At 38.5% G+C, this 17,289-nt stretch overlaps 2 protein-coding genes across 2 annotated transcripts; both read right to left on the bottom strand.

The window, feature by feature from the left end:
• Positions 1-791: 791 nt before the first annotated feature.
• On the bottom strand, positions 792-11,215 carry fam219b (family with sequence similarity 219 member B). The gene is made up of 6 exons (XM_042403188.1): positions 10,856-11,215; positions 10,273-10,381; positions 5,410-5,503; positions 5,223-5,300; positions 4,471-4,522; positions 792-3,042 (listed from the first exon to the last, which is right to left on the bottom strand). The coding sequence occupies exons 1-6, from the start codon at positions 10,931-10,933 to the stop codon at positions 2,893-2,895; spliced, it is 561 nt and encodes a 186-aa protein (XP_042259122.1). The 5' UTR covers positions 10,934-11,215; the 3' UTR covers positions 792-2,892.
• Positions 11,216-12,068: 853 nt separating this feature from the next.
• Positions 12,069-15,928, bottom strand: LOC121890741 (cytochrome c oxidase subunit 5A, mitochondrial-like). Its single transcript, XM_042403303.1, has 5 exons — positions 15,793-15,928; positions 14,207-14,323; positions 13,694-13,815; positions 12,533-12,655; positions 12,069-12,198 (listed from the first exon to the last, which is right to left on the bottom strand). Exons 1-4 carry the CDS (start codon positions 15,863-15,865, stop codon positions 12,542-12,544), a joined length of 426 nt encoding a protein of 141 aa, XP_042259237.1. The 5' UTR covers positions 15,866-15,928; the 3' UTR covers positions 12,069-12,198; positions 12,533-12,541.
• Between the last annotated feature and the right edge of the window lie 1,361 nt (positions 15,929-17,289).

The following is a 17,289-nucleotide window of genomic DNA, read 5'->3' as shown; positions in this document are numbered from 1 at the left end:
TGTCACAATGTTGTATAACAAGCAGATTGTCCCAATAGTTGCATAGTACAGGTGAGTCAAGTGTACTTGCTACTGACCACTGGTGTTAAGTGCAATATTTATGTACATTAAAACATCATGCAGAGCCATGGCTGGGGTTGATACACTTTATATTCACCCAACTCTCTTACATCTAAAGCATTTAGCTCACACTTGTATCAAGTGACTCACACTTAGTCTAATGGTAGAATCAGCTTTTACTCCTAAACCACCCACATTACAACCATGGAGTGCTGGGCAAAGATAGTGTACATTACTCATGTTGATAATGCAAACCCAAACATAACATTTCCAATTTTCAGGTTTTCACAAAATCCACTTAGTGAATTTGACAGTGAATTGACCCCAAACTCCACTGAGTACAAATCAGGATTCCTTTTTTAAACATGTCAAACTCTTTCCAGTCCTTAACTTCTTCTTGGTGGTCAAGTGGTCTGCTATACCAGTTATTTATATGACAGAGTTACGCCTCATAACAACCAACACCGCAGTATGAGGTTTAACAATGTGGTCTGCAGGTACGTGTAACAGCAGCCACACACTCATCCTGACTTAAGACCTCTATGCACTTTTCAGACTGTTTTTTAATTTTAAAAATGTATGTGAAAGGCAAAGTACTCTAGTTGTACACTCACAAACAAAATCTCCTGAGGATATTGAACTATTTTTGTTAATGCAGTTTCAAAATCAACACCAACATTTAATAGTAAAATATGACCCAGACTGTAACATAAGTGAGCAGACACATTTTGTGTAGTGTACACTTTTTTTATAGATTCTGAATTGCCATTTTCAGCACACAAAGTGTCACCTGTATGAGAAACAACAACACATAATAACACAAACAGAACATAATACACTTAGTATAAACTGATGAATGTAAATATGGTTTTATATCTCAAAAGCCTAATAAGTAACAAGAGTAGTCAGATACCTCAAGGCTAGAAATCCTTTTGAAAAATCTGTTTTACTGCTTTTAACCTGTAACAACTATTTTTAGAGTCCCCAACAAATAAATAAATAAATAAAAGAATGTAGCTCAAATCTGCCATGTGTTTCAGATGACACATCCTTTTTAGGAGTGATATCTAATCCCGGACAACATATCCAAAATGCAGCAGATCACATCTTGTCAAAAAAAAAAAAAAAAGGTTATCAATGTAAATTTACACTCGGATGCCAGTTTATTAGGTACACCTAGCTAACACTACCTAATATCTAATACAACGGCTCTGCAATAAATGCTACGATTTGTTGAACATGTTTTACAGACGTCTTGATTCAACTTTAACAGTTATTTTGGAGTCTGTAATTTGTGTGTTTGTTTGAATTGTATTTGGTTATATACCGAGTCGTGTTTTTCCACTCATTGATTTAAATGTGGTGGATGAAAGATGAGAAACATTTGTCAGAATAATTTGTCAGTTCAATAGCACCGCAAACTACAGCAACAAAATGATGGTAAAGTTGAATTATCACCTTGGGAAACAAAATCTAAACATTACACCTTCTATAAGGGTGTGATATTACTGCAGGGCTGTTGTATTACACTGCATTACTTGTCGGTTGGTGTACATAATAAACTGCTGAGTGTATGAATCAAAATCCCTTCATTCCAAATGTATCAACTGTTTAAAAAACAGATCATTTAAATGATTACCATATACATATCTACCTACATAATAATATGTATTACAATGACAAGATGAGTTACATGGGAATGAAACTTATCTCCAATCAAATAAACTGTCATTGGTTTATCTACCAAAGCACTTCAGTAACTCATTTGCTTGTGTTTGTGTTGTTTACAGTAGTGCATCATTTGGTACTTGTGGCTCTTTCAAACAGTGTTTTTTCTAACTTTGGGACAACTTTTCATACACTTTCCACTCCGGGGCAGTGAATTAGTGCGTCCTTCTTGGTATGTAGGAGTGTAATTAGTAAAATGTAATCAATTCTTTGTCCTCTCAGACGCAACACAAAAAATAAGGATCCATTAGAAGATCATTTGGGCCCAGGCTTACCTTCCACACTTCATTTCAAGTTTTTGAGATAGTAAGACTCGCTGAACAAGAACACACATGAGCCATGAACACATGACATGGTTTCCATCAAACACTACACATCCTTTTGCAATTCAGTGCTCTGCTTCATATTTAAAAAAGTATTACTTAAGTTGTTTTTGTTGAAATTGATGTCATATTTTCCCAAAGTGGTGGCCATCTCATTTTGAAATAAAACTCGAATGTAATTTTTTGAGAACAGATACAGGTAAAAAATAAAACAGCCAGTTAATGTAACAGTAGTCAAGGAATGTCAATGGTTTAGTCAGGTGCCATTACTTCATTTAGCAGTTAGTTAAGAATTGGGAAATGCAGATTCACCAAAGAGAGTGAACATTAAAACACAGTGCACCACACATGTATGCTTGTAGTGCATGTCCCTTTACCTCGTGTAGAGGGCTGCAGACTTGTTGACCAAAGAGGATGAGACAGTAACCAGATCTTCATTGGGTCCAGAGGAAATAACCCAAACAATGAATTACTCTGCCACTCTATTTGGAGCGGTGGCATAGTTAGCATCTCGTGTAATTCTATAAAAAGAAAATAATACTAAAAAAATAGGTCAAGCTTTGGGGTCACAGTGGATAAGGCTTGTTCTGTCGTCCATCCGTGCTTTCATGTGGGTCGAGCAATCTCGGTGCACATGGTCCTGCATGAGCAGGGATTTGGCTTCAGAGCTGGAAGCAGCCAGTGGAGCTAGGTTAGTAAGAAGGCCTCAGAACCAGTGACTTAAGTCAGGGACTGGAACTGGAGCCGAGCCTTTGTTAACTGTCACGTTCGAGTCACGGCATCACTGCATGGAGCAGGACGGACCTTCAGAGCAGCAGCACACTGAGGAGCCCAGGGCTTTGGGCGGAATCAGGTCCAGGTCCTCGTCATCTGGGATCTCGTCCAGACGGTAGCCGTCCTGAAGCAGCTGCCTGCTTAAATCAGGATGGACCTGAAGAACAAAGAAAAAGACCTCACTGACAACGCACACACACACATATCATCTGCTTATAGTAGCCTTTTCATGGCCTATGATTACGTATCCTTGCTGCTATGAACCAAACTAATTGCACCCTATACCTCAAACAGGACATAACAGATTTGAGTAGCAATATGTGAGATATTCTTTATGGTCTTAAATCAAAAGTCATCTTTACTCAAGACGTTTTCTTGCCAACGTAACTATGTAGTTTATGGTGGGAATAAGCAACCAAACACAACAAGAATTCTTATAATTGTAGTCTGGGCTTGCCTAAATAGTTCTAAAGCAATTAAAACATTTAAATGAAACAACACCAAACTGAACTCCTTGAGAAAGGACATGCATCAATGATAGATCCAACTGGCTTTTGGGTTCAACTCAGGTTGCCAGTGATGTCTCCAGTCTGATGGTGACTGCTAGCAATTACAGTTGTTAAAGTGCTATTAAACATTTTTTAATTTAAGTTTGAATATCCCAAACCCTATCCACTCCAAATATATAACTGCATAGCTGGGATAGGGGTCTATTAGTCTGTCCCCATCATGAATTATTCACATTCAGTACCTGTAAAAGTTTGGACACACCTTCTCATTCTCTCTTGAATGACAAAGTGTATCCAAACTTTTGACTGGTACTATGTCTTTGTTTTATGTATCTTAGGTATGATGAAAATCCTACAGTTGCTCAACAGTAATGTGAGAAAACAGGTAAAACTGAATTTAAGGCAGTGTTAACAACTCTGGCTACATAACTGAGGTGAAGAAATAGTCAGAGGTTTAGTGTGTGTGACTGACAAAAACAACAAAGACAGCTTTTGTTCTCACATCCATTCACACACAGTGAATACTGTACCTACAATATGTATAAAAACACTCAAACACAAACGAGATCTGGCCACAGTTATAAATGTTTGATGTACTGATATCAGTTGTACTAATTCTTTTAAATGAGTTTGTGTTGTTTTATGTGAATCATTTGAGACAAATCTGTTCCCTTAAACTGCTTTCTAAAATGTACAGTATACTACTGTCTGGCAATCTGCATCATTTAGTGGTGCAACTGCCCTACAAAAACTCCATAAATACTTTACAAGTTTTATCTCACTGACAGATTTTTTTTCAAGATTTCCAAAGTCACAGTTCCAACTGACTAAACTATATTAGTGTTAATTAAAGTTTGCATGGAAATCACTCAGAAATAAGACAAAAATGAAAAAGTAAAGCCCTTGACTGAAAATAGCTGTGCATGGATGGCCAAAAAACAGATTTCTGCACGCACACACACACACACACACACACACACACACACACACACACACAGACACACAACCCGCCAGTTTGACTACGTGGTAACTGAGATTCTGATAGCATGTAAAGAATCCGCCACGGGGAAGCTCACCTCAGCTGAAGAGTATCCTGAGGAGTACTGCTCAAAATCAATCTCTTCATCACTGCAAAAACAAGTAGAACCGGTTCTGTCATTCTGATTTAACCATTTAAGTGTCTACTGGGATTGTGTTTACAGAAACCATGGCTGTGTGAAAATGCCCAGATTGATACTTAAATCTTCCCTGCGGAGTTTTCTTGTAAGCAAACAAAAGTGACGTTTACATTAAAAACACATTTTGTGTATCCTTTAAGTCTAAGAAAACATGTTACATGCATTTCATTCTTCATACAACAAAAGAAAAATAGAACATTTTGAAACCTGATTGGTTTACATCCATGTTTACTTGTTTGCACTCTTCTTCTTTCCTGCCTTTGCTGGCAGGGAACGGGGCCCACTTATAAAAATAATAACCGCTATTTAGCACTATTAGAGGTCAAAAACTCCACAGGGTACCTCTAAACATGAACTGCCCAGGTGATGTGATTGTATAGCGACAATGTAAAACAATGAGTTCAGAGAAAAATAACAAAAGACTTCATCTGTAATTGGATTTCACAAATACAGCTTTAGATTTTGTTTCCCCAAAACATAAATGAAATGAAATGACTGGAAAAGGTTTTTTGCTGATGCACTCTAATGAATGATAAATAGAAAAAAATGTGTTGCTCCCCTTCTTAAATCAGGTTTGACTGTAGTTTTCCACTATTTGGTTTAAAGTGAATTCTACATCCCTATAACCTGTGTACCTGGTGTAACCTTACCTGTCTGACTCCAGTGCTACCAAAGTATCCTCCGCATGCTGACTCAGAGCAGCGTAGCCCTTGTTGAACTTCACCGTTCTAAATGGAGAAAAAAGAAACTGATGAAATCACCTTGAACAAACAAATCCTCTCCTGCGTAATGCTGACGTCACAAAAAGCAGCTTCCTTTTTCCTTGCTTCTCTTTACCTTTTGGCTCCTTGTCTGGGCTGATGCATCACCGGAGGTCCTGGTGAGAGGGCTTTCTTCTTCAGTGCTTTCCTCGCCATCTCCCTGTGTTTTTCTATGAGTAATCAGAGAACAAGACATTTTTGTGCTTAGTGTTGACCACACACACACACTATATCTGCCTGTTCAAACAAATCTGTTAAATGAATGCTTTACAGATTCAATCGTCAATTGCATTTTTGTCATGAGCGTTTGGGAATTTCTGCATCTGGTCTTTTCCTGTGACTGAATGATTGGGGAACTTCTTTTCTAGGTTTTGTTGTGGGTCTCTGCAACTTACAGTATATTAAAAATATTAGTGGCATAGAAAAGGTAGTTCTAAAATTTTGTTTAACTTTATGAAAGTGCCTCTCAACTTCCTGTCAGGGACTGTGGTTGACTACAGCTGGTAGCTTCTCTGTGCTTGTATAAATAGGGCTTGTTCGACTGCATGTGTCAAAATGAGTCACAAACACTACAATAGGAAAGTCAATAGTTCAGTACAGAAAGCTCATAATAGATTTACACAACTTGAGGCCATCTCAAAGCAACTTCAAGTCCCAAGATCATCAGTGCAAGCAACTGTTCACTGGGAACAGTGGTCAAATTGTCCCTCTGTTGAGAGACAATGAGACATGCAACCTAAATACTAGCTCAGCTGTATGTATATTTTTGACCCATTACATTTTGTTATAATTTTTTTTTATAAAGAAGCCAAATTTCTGAATATTTTTGTAAAACAAGGAAATGCATTGTTACAAAAAAAAAAACACCATAAAAACAAAAACACAAAAACAGCTGCATGAATAATTATAATCCGTAGTAAACATATCCCTGACAAGTGTATGTGAACTTTGGACCTCAACTGTACATCCATATTACAACTTTTCACAATTGTTTACACACCAAAATTGGAACTTGAAACACGATCACTGAAACCTGAAACTCGTGTACCAAAACCCTAAACCAAATCTGCAAAGCACAATTTCTGCTTCACACTCAGTTTTCAATTCTAAATCACACTTTTTGCAAAAGACCACACACACAATTCTCTACATTATGCACAGCATTCAAACTTAAAATGTCTTGTGTTCCTTTGGAAAGCAACACTAACCAAGATGTCGAGCCTTATTTACCAATTGGCAACGCCAGCTACTCACAGGTGTAAACACGAGTTGCTTAACTGTTCGCTTAGAAATCAGAGCTTAGCACTATGAAAAGGCCACAGATGAGCTCTCCTGTTTTGGAGGAAAATGGAAGTCAATGGTGAAGCAAGAGCTAGAGGTCAAAGAGTGAGAGGAAGAGGAGGAAGAGGACGAGGACAGAAAGTTGTCTCAGATGAGATCAGGGTCACATTACTTGACCATACGCTCAACCATGCACTGAGCATGAGGGAGGCTGGGCAGAGAGTTCAGCTCAACCTGAGCAGCTACATGGTTGTATCTATCATCCGTACATTCAGAAATGAGAACCAGTAAGTTACCTACTATCTACATTATGTACTGCTCTTTATGTATGTACAGTGGTATGAAAAAGTTTAGGCACCCCTGACAATTTCCATTATTTTCATTTATAAATCATTGGGTGTTTGGATCAGCAATTTCATTTCGATCAATCAAATAACTGATGGACGCAGCATTATTTCAGTGGTGAAATGAGGTTTATTGGATTAACAGAAAATGTGCAATATGCATCAAAACAAAATTAGACAGGTGCATAAATTTGGGCACTCCAACAGAAGAATCACATCAATATTTAGTCGAGCCTCCTTTTGCAAAAATAACAGCCTCTAGACGCTTCCTATAGCCTCTAATGAGTGTCTGGATTCTGGATGAAGATATTTTGGACCATTCCTCCGACAAAACATCTCCAGTTCACTTAGGTTTGATGGTTGCCGAGCATGGACAGCGCGCTTCAAATCATCCCACAGGTTTTCAATGATATTCAGGTCTGGTGACTGGGATGGCCATTCGAGAACATTGTACTTGTTCCTCTGCGTGAATGCCTAAGTAGATTTTGAGCAGTGTTTAGGGTCGTTGTCTTGTTGAAATACCCAGCCCCGGTGTAACTTCAACTTTGTGACTGACTCTTGAACATTATTCTCAAGAATCTGCTGATATTGAGTAGAATCCATGTGACCCTAAACTTTAACAAGATTCCCAGTACCGGCACTGGCCACACAGCCCCACAGCATGATGGAACCTCCACCAAATTTTACTGTGGGTAGCAAGTGTTTTTCTTGGAATGCTGTGTTCTTTCGCTGCCATGCATAACGCTGCTTGTTATGACCAAATAACAATAATCTTTGTTTCATCAGTCCACAGGACCTTATTCCAAAATGAAGCTGGCTCGTCCAAATGTGCTTTTGCATACCTTAAGCGACTCTGTTTGTGGCGTGTGTGCAGAAAAGGCTTCTTCCGCATCACTCTCCCATACAGCTTCTCCCTGTGCAAAGTGCGCTGAATTGTTGAACGATGCACAGTGACACAATCTGCAGCAAGATGATGTTGTAGGTCTTTGGAGGTGGTCTGTGGGTTGTCTTTGACCATTCTCACCATCCATCGCCTTTGCCTCTCCGATATTTTTCTTGGCCTGCCACTTCTGGCCTTAACAAGAACCGTGCCTGTGGTCTTCCATTTCCTCACTATGTTCCTCACAGTGGAAACTGACAGCTGAAATCTCTGAGATAGCTTTTTGTAGCCTTCCCCTAAACCATAATGTTGAACAATCTTTGTTTTCAGGTCATTTGAGAGTTGTTTTTAGGCCCCCATGTTGCCACTCTTCAGAGGAGAGTCAAAGAGAAGAACAGCTTGCAATTGGCCACCTTAAATACCCTTTCTCATGATTTGATGCACCTGGCTATGAAGTTCAAGGCTTAATGATCTCACCAAACCAATTCTGTGTTCCAATGAATCAGTTCTAAATAGTTACAGGTGTTCAATTCAACACAATGACAAGGGTGCCCAAATTTTTGCACAGCCAGTCACGTCTCATTTAATTTCATACAACTTAATATTGCTACACTAAAAATCTTTGTCTGGAAAATACCCCAGTACTCAGCTTTTATTAGAAAATGAATGGAATGCCAATGTGATCATTTTCTGTGAAGTAAATTATTATGCAGCCTCAGAGGGGTGCCTAAACTTTTTCATACCACTGTATACTGTAGTACACTGCAGTCTGACATATCAGTAGGTCTATGATACTCAGTGATTGTTGACCAGTGTTACAGTAATGTTATTTCATATTGAAGAAAAATAAATTTTAGCTCAGTGTTACAAATCATATGTTTTTGAGACCAGGCCAACGAACAATACCATTAGTGGCAAACAATACTACTAGACTACCAGAAATCCAGAACCATATAATTGCAGACAACACAATATTCAATAACATTCCCAAGGTGGGCTTGTCTACATTGAACCATGTATTAAAGCACAACCAAATCCAGATGAAACAGGTCTACAGGATGCATTATAGTGTATTGTGCTTCACCATATTAAATGCATTTTGGAAACAAATAAAATTTTTGTTACTGTATTGCATATATATATGTAGATACACATTACTGTAACAATGTTTTACAACCGGCTACAGTAAAACTCTAAATGCAAAAGGCATAAATCTACAGATAAGATATTCATAGTGTTTTGTGTTGAGCACATCGGTGTGTTTTTTTTTTTGGAGATAAAATGGTTGTGAATGCAGTGTTTGCTTTTGCTAGAGATTCGTAGAGTTTTGTGTTTAGAGTTTTGAGAAAATGAGCCAAAGATTCAGCAAACATGTGTAAATAATTGTGGAAAAACTGTAAAAGTAAACATGCCTCGGCTCTGTTACTGTTGTTGTTCTTCTCTTATGGTCCAAAACACACCAATCAATAAGCTTGTTATTGTAGAAGCTTATTTAACAACCCACAAACAGGACTTAAACATCACATATATATGCACACCTACATATAGGAATGTATGTGCATGTTTGTCCAATCACATTTCTCGAGTTAGAAATTTTAACAGGTTGGAGCAGCTCTGCAGCTCTCTGGAGGAGACAGGAAGACTTTTCTAGTTTCAAAAAGTTGATCAAATATTTTACTCTTCTGCCTATAGTTGCTTGATAAACTGATAACTGGATTATAACAATAATTTCCAGAGAATTATACAACACACTAGGTAAAACTTTTCTTTTCCTATTTATTGAGTGAGAACATATTGGCTTATTTCTAACAGAGACAGAAGAGTATGTGAAATGTCATGTGTCTTATGGAATTTGTATCTCCAGCCTCACATGACATATTCACACGACAGCGACTTCTCATGCACAACATCCAGCATCACCTCTTCTCTGAGTGGAAATCCTCCCTGTCTATGACATTTGCCTGGCATTATGCAGTGATATGTGGCTACACAAAGTCCGTTTTGTAGATGCAAAATGAATACTGGAATCAGATTCACCAGTCTGTCAGTAATGCAATGCAGATATTTCTGGTGCAGAGATCTCAACAACTTAAAGATATGCAGCACATTCTCATTTATGTGATACAAAGATGTCAGTGCCTTGGATATGATGGAAGTAGGCAGTGCACAATATTATGAAAAGTTGACTATGCATGCTACTTTCAATACACACACCCACGCAGTGAAACTGTGGGCTACTGAGCTCATCCGGGTCTGAAGACTCGGGCTCTGCTGTCCTGCTGGCCACACATTCAACACTTTCTACCTGACCCATTTTTTGAGGTGTATGAACTCATAAAAACAACAGTTATCATGAAAGGACCCCTGAGCTAGCAACAGGCATAATAATGGCCTGTTGATGTCACTGGTTGTGGTGAGTCAAAGAAACACTTACGTAGTTTGAGGTGGATGGCTGGAGCTCTGGACATGATGTAAGGTCCTCTTTTCTCCACCGGCCTGATGCCTCCATCAGTGGTCTTAGGCCTGGTGCCGCTGCTGGGCCCCTGAGGTGGCAGAGATGAAGGAGAATATGTATCTAATATTCATTTATAGTAGCCAGGTAAACATTTTCATGTGATAAATAACGAGACAATAAAGTTTTTAGGGATGTCTTAAAAAGCATGTGAACCAATTCACCAATCAACCAATTCACAAACAAATCACACTTTCATGAATCAAATTAGTTTCTGTTTAGAACTTGAGGAGGGTTAAGACTTTCCCAGAAGTCCAATCGGCTTAAAGGAAGAGATAATCAATTTGACGTGTTTTAGGCCTATTAATCATGTCATTTACAGTGAAAGTTAGTATGCTAACATTATAATGTCTTCAGCTGGAAAGCTTACCCTCTCGACCATAATTTCTCATGTATGTCTCATCTAAACAACTGTCAAAAATCACAGGCTAGGCTAGTCAGCTAGCCTCCCAGACTGTATTTAACTAGAAGCTAGCGTTAGCCGCACTAGCCTTGCTGACATTACCGTCAAAACTTGTTGTGGCTCCGGCTGCGCTTCCAGCAGGGTGTCTTTCTCTGGTTCCTCTATGATGTCGTTCATCATCTTGGCGTCAGTTGTCACAAATTACACCACAACACAGTCATGATGATAGACGCCCCGCCGGAGAGGGACTTTGTTGTTTTCTTCAGGAGGAGGAGGTAGGCACTTCTGTTAGCTTGCTATGCTAATGCTATCAGTGACAGGTTTTTATGCTACTTCCGCTCAAAATTCGTCCAATGAAAGCTGCAGTCACGAACATGTTCCGTAAAACAGCCTGATGACACACTGTCACTGTGTGGTAGAGAAGTCAGATGATTCACCCACAATTTCTCTTTTTGTGAAATAACGTGTTTTTCAATTTTTCAATTTTAAAAATCGTATATTTTTTTTAACCACGCCCTTCATCACATTAGTTTAACAGAGAGGGACAAAAAGGAGTTTACCCAAAAGTGTAGGCTACCAGAAACTTTAAATCAATAGATGGGGGCACAAAATGAAAATCTGATTATTATATAACAGGGTTTATAATATTTTATAAATAGTTGTAAATAATGCCAATAAACTCTACGCACAGTCCCCTGACTCCATTTTCCACAGGGGATTTTGTTGTGTATTTCCAAAACATACTGAATATACTGCAAATACAACTGTATAATGAGTCAGTTGCTCACAATATTCACTGGCAGAGAACTGCATGCTATCTCATTTCTGTAACAACAAAATGCACAATCCAGCTGAAAAGTTTCCAGCCTCCTGTCGACCTCTGGTGGGTGAGAGAAGAGCTGACAGAAAAGAAATCCTGACTTGCTCATAGAGAAAGACACTGCTAAAAAAGTTTTCCGCTTATCCTAATGATGTCCAGAGGAAAATCTTCTCTGTCTGTCTAAACTGTCTCCTTGAAAATTTGCATTTTTTAAAAAGGGTTAAATATAAAATGACCAAGTATGCAGAAACAGTGTACATTTTTGTGTTTGTAATTTGTCCAGCAACCACAACCGTGCTGCCATTTCTATCCTCTGAACTAGAGCTGAATAGACTGTGGTTTGTATACAGTGCTGAACCCGTCTGCATGCGTGTAATAGTTATTGAACTGTTTTTTACCCTGCTCCAAAACAACTTCACCTTCTATGAGATTTTATAGATTTAAAAATATTCAATGGTTTACCAGAAAAAAAAAAAAAACACTTAACACACATTCTTCCGTTATTGGTTTTCTTTATTAGGTCCACCATTTTGCACATAACAAGACGTCATGGATTCAATTAACAATATAGACATTTTTGAAAGGAAAGAATCGGGAGAGCTCATCTCTTTACACAGCAAATGACCTGAGGAAAGAGCAACAAAAGATCTTTTCAGCTGCAAGCAAGTGATATGCAATGTGATCCATGTTACTGCATACAGTGCTGCAGTAGTAGTATTATATGTAGTCAGGTGAATGCATATGAGTGATTTCTTTTTTACCATCACAAAGAAAAGCACATATTATCTGCTGTACTGCCTCATTGTGTTGCTAGTGCCTGTTCATAAAGTAGGCCGGTGTACACATACAAGGTTGCAGGCAGCACTGGACACCATCAGTACTGATGCCTGAAACAACCTTTCTACAGAGACACCACCTTCCCTGGTAACCTGTATTAGTACGACATAATGCGGTCTCACCTCAACAGTCTATAACTTGTCAATGCCCAGCTCTTCTGGTGTCGAGATGCCGAGTTCTGACAGGGTGGGTGTCAGCTCCTGAATCAGGTAAGGATAGATGTCTTTGTGGGGGCCTGCTTTGTCCTGCAAGACAAAAAAATGTCAACAACAGATCAGGAGCATTTTTTCAGAGGCCAAACTTGCAAACTTGGCAACAGACAATTAAGTAACGACTGGGCTGCATTCACACCAAATCAGGTGGTGCGGCGAAAACGCCAGTCGTCCCATTCATTTGAATGGGGGTAGTACGGCTTGGCTGCGGCCGTTTTGGCTACTGCGGCGCCGCATCGGATTGCGGCCGGCAAGTTGAGTCAGAATCAACTTTTGGAGAAACGCAACCCAACGTCACTGCGGCTGAAGGCTGCGGTAGCCAATCACAGCGGGAGATCAGACTGACAAGAGTTGTAAATTCTGCCATGAGGACAAAGCAAGGACATTTCTCTTTGCTTGATAACGTTAGTACTTTGCTGTCTGCTTCCCAACTCATTTAAAAAAAAGACGAGAGAAAAAGAGAGAGAGCAGCTGTGGTCGAGCGAGCTAGAGAGTGAATGAAGAGAGGCAGCGCTGATAGCGAGAAAGCTGATGAATCAGATCAGTAAAACATTATTTTCTGATTGTTTCACAGCGGTGACGTTCTAGAGCACAAATAAACACGCTCACAAACCCACACATCTCCGCTGACTGTGTGGCTTAACACCGCACCGCCTGATTTGGTCTGAATGCAGCCTTAGTCTCTCCAGGATGTAACAATATAATGTATCTGTTTTCTCTATAATCATTTGTTTATTATATAATATTGTAATATTGTGTAATACACTTACTATGAAAATAATGGGGGAAACAATGAATAGACTGTGCAGTTGTGCTACACTTTTCAAAACTAGCTGTATTTTTCTGTTTGTTGTAACTATTCGTTTGCACCTTGTGGTCCTTTTCTCAGTAGCCTGTGTGACAATATGAACTATTTTTAATGTAGAAGTTGTTGATTTGTCACAAACTCTTGACTTTGGTTAAGTGATTCTCATTCAAGCTCTCTGCATGTCAGAAGGTACACCTCCTCAATGAAAAGCTCAGACAAAATGTTTGGCAGACCCTGTACAAAGCTATGATGAAGTCACTCACCTTGACGGCCTCTAGGATGCGAATGGCGCTGGCCAGGTCATTCAGTCTTCGGCATGCTCTTAGTGCCGAATCCAGGATCTTGGCCTCAGGTACCAAGTCATACCCGATCAAGGTGTTCATGCCTTTAGGTTAAAATTAATAGAAAAAAATCATCCATGATTTCAAAGAATCAAAATGAAGAACAGCTGCAACCCATAACAGAGAAAAAGCAACATTTGATGAACCATGAATCTATAGTATTGGATTAACCAGAGAATGTTACAATTAATTAGTTATCAAAATAGTTGCTGATTCATTTTCTATCTTTCGACATAAGTGATTTATCATTGTAGCTTCATAATTTGACCACATTTACTTCAAAAATACATATTGGCGTAGTTCAAATCTGTGACTAAATGATCTCATAATGATTTGAAAATTAAACAAAACTGGACTTTTAACAATAATAAAACCAAGAAATAATAAAGGGAGGAAGTCACTTCATCAGAATGTGATAAGAATGAAGAAAGTCACCTTTCTTCAGTTCCCAGGCATCGATGTCAGGCTTGCTGAAGTAAGTGACCCAGCGGGCATCAAACTCCTCGTCTGTCTCCACCTTTCCATGAGAGTAACATCTGGAGGCCAACGGAGCTGAAAAACAGGAAGTAGACATGTACCTTGAGAAATACAAAGATTTTATCTACAAAAATACTTTTTATGTTAACAAATATGTTGTCTACTGCTTAACACAAGCAGCGGTACAAGAACTTGAATAAAATACATTCTGAAACTGGCCAAAATCTGAATCAAAGAATGACTAAACAAAATGACAAGCAGTGATAATGACATGTGATAGTGACTAGTTATAATTTCCTGGTTTTTAATAGTGATAGCCTCACACTGCATCCAAGAATTAATCTGTCAAACCAAAGCACCCAGTGTATTCAAGAAGCCAACACGTCATGTTATACACATGATATGACTGTCAGTGAGCAAGAAAACATCTAACAGAGACAATTTGGTATGAAATATGATTTTGTTTTGTTTTTCCAGGAGTAAAACTGTCATTTCTACAAATTTCTTATCTGATAACAACTGCTCTTAAGAAAGAAAAATATATGTTGCAGGACCCAAATTGAATCAATTAAAGTAGGTTCAGTTAAAGCAGGCACAACATTTGCAGCTACATTCATCAGGGTGGTTGATGTTTAGACGTGTATATGATACACAGCTATAAACTTGACTTGGAACATGAGGTTAGCTTCAGTTTCTTTAAACGCAATGAGTGATTGGTCTTGTGACTTCCACCATATGTTCAATTCAAAACAATAAAAAGTAAAACCCACACAAATTATAAACCATGATTTATATCACACAACAATGACATAACAATGAGATAACATGTTATCTGACATAATTACAACTTATTTATACAGCATGTTCAAATTCATTTCCATCTCGTCAACTCATCACAGACACAAGCATATCATTTTATTTGGATCGCATTTTATACAATACATACATGTATAATTTCTTCTTATATTAATAATAGTGAATTACATCTTAATACCTGTTAAAGTAGTCTGCAGAGATACACATGTACATATACTTAAAGTGAGCTAGGGCATGATGACCTAAATAGGGAAGTTCAGGACAGTTCATTTTAGGTGAATAGTAACAACAGGTCACCAACTAAACTCTCCAAAACGTCCACAGTCAACCACATCTGTATTTTAAATATGTCGTTATATACATACTATATAATATAGTCTGTGTTGAACGTGTCAGACGTTAAAATTGCGTATAAACTGCGCTCACTGACACTCTTGAACTAACTGAGGAGGGTCATCACAAGGTCGAGCCTTTTTTCATTAAGATTCATTTCGCGCCGCTTCTTTTAAAATACTCTATGAAAGTTGTGGATTTAAAAAATATATTCAATTCAAGCTCACAAGGATACATACTCCTAAAAATAATTCAATGTCACCCTACGTTAGCTTTCACGTACACACACAGGGTGAGAAAGCTAAGCTAAGTCGCTCGCCGAGCAGGCTGCTTCTAGTCATCTTTGTAACAGAAGCTGCTTCATTTCACGGCAGGTGTGAAGCTGACAGTCGTACCTGAGTAGCAGGGCCGCGACCGAGCCAGACTCCGGGCTCCGGTGGCCGACAGGCGGAACACAGCACGGAACATACTGTCGCAGTGGTGGCAACACCGACCTGAGTGCTAAAAAGACAGCCTGACCGGGCGTACACGATGAGGGTTACGAGGGTCACGTGATCGACGGAACTACACGAAGGCTCTACGTCCAAGCTGCTGATTGGTCCGTTTCTTTGGCCGTACTGTAAATGTGAGTGGTTTGAGTTTAACTTATTAACTGCATGAGAAATATAATGTCTTAAAGATTGTTTTAAATATTTGTTTAATACAGTGTGGTTTACTCAAGTCAGCAGAAGCACTATAAATGTGGAGAATTAATTTCTACATCACAGCCAAATGTTGCTGGCTATTTGAAGGAATCACATTAAATTAGATACAGTCATTATCATGCTATGGGCAGGCTGACTGCAAATGGTTGATTTTGATTTTCGCTCTAGCACTGACCATAATCTGTGGTCAAACTGTAGTCGTAGACCTAAATTGGTTTAACCTGGGCTCCTGTGCAAATTGAATATAGATTGACATTTAATGCCAAATTTAAACTATTATACTACCTAAATAATTGAATTTTCAAACTTTTGTCTTGGGTGTGTACATTTAAAAGGAGTTTTACAACCACTGAGAGTAACTGTCAATGGTTGGAGTAGAAAATATCAATCTGTGATGACTCAAGTTAAAGGCTTTCAGGAATAGTTTACTGACAAAACAATAACAGCTCATTGGTTAGGACAGAGTTTGTCTTCTTTAAGATCACTGGCCAGATAAAACATGAAAAATACCACACGGCACTGTTGGTCAGTGATTTACAACCTTTTTGGCTTATGACCCCTTATATAAAAACAATGTCTGGTTGGGGCCATTTGTCATGTTTCAGATGTCTATGAGTTGTTTGCAGTTCCAACAAAGAGTGATTTCGCTTCTTAACCTCTCTGATGGTTTCATCTAAATAACTCTTACAATTATCCAACATTTCATACACACACAAAAAAAGAACTTGTAAGTTTTTCTTCTTCTTTCTCAGCGTATTAATCATTTATGACCCCTTAGATTTAGATTGTGACCCTTCAGAGGGGACCCGACCCTCAGTTTGGGAACCACTACTATAGGCCTTCAATGCCAGAGTTTAAAGTCCACCATAGCCTTCTGCAGCTAGGGGGAGCTCTTGGTTTAAAAATGAATTCAAGAATTAATTTTTTTTTTTCATTTATTGGTCTAGTTGCTAATAACTTTTATAATACATGAGAACGCACGTGAGGAGCAGAAAAACAGAAAACATGACGTCCATTTTGAGGAAAAAATCTTTTTGTATTTAATAAAACCACAAATTATCATGTATTTTGAATTTTTTAAGTTAGATTCTGATAACATTCATCCATTTTATGTGTTTTTGTGAGCATGCATGTACAGGATGTAACATAATGGATATAATCAAGGTATAGTGGATTACCCTGTCGTGT

Source organism: Thunnus maccoyii, chromosome 1 (assembly GCF_910596095.1).
Source record: "Thunnus maccoyii chromosome 1, fThuMac1.1, whole genome shotgun sequence".
In the NCBI taxonomy this organism is placed as follows: Eukaryota; Metazoa; Chordata; class Actinopteri; order Scombriformes; family Scombridae; genus Thunnus; species Thunnus maccoyii.
Note: the sequence above shows the minus strand (reverse complement) of the source record. Positions and strands in the feature narration are given on the sequence as shown.

Bases quoted from the DNA above. Each gene is read 5' to 3' on its own strand.
- LOC121890741 (XM_042403303.1), bottom strand. From the start codon at position 15,865: ATGTTCCGTGCTGTGTTCCGCCTGTCGGCCACCGGAGCCCGGAGTCTG. The intron at 13,816-14,206 runs GTGACTTTCTTC...TTTAACCTAAAG, and splicing joins TGCCTGGGAACTGAAGAAAG to GCATGAACACCTTGATCGGG. The intron at 12,656-13,693 runs GTGAGTGACTTC...TTTGTCTTGCAG, and splicing joins GCATCCTAGAGGCCGTCAAG to GACAAAGCAGGCCCCCACAA.
- fam219b (XM_042403188.1), bottom strand. From the start codon at position 10,933: ATGATGAACGACATCATAGAGGAACCAGAGAAAGACACCCTGCTGGAA. The intron at 10,382-10,855 runs GTAATGTCAGCA...CTGCCACCTCAG, and splicing joins AGCCACAACAAGTTTTGACG to GGGCCCAGCAGCGGCACCAG. The intron at 5,504-10,272 runs GTAAGTGTTTCT...GATTACTCATAG, and splicing joins AGCCATCCACCTCAAACTAC to AAAAACACAGGGAGATGGCG.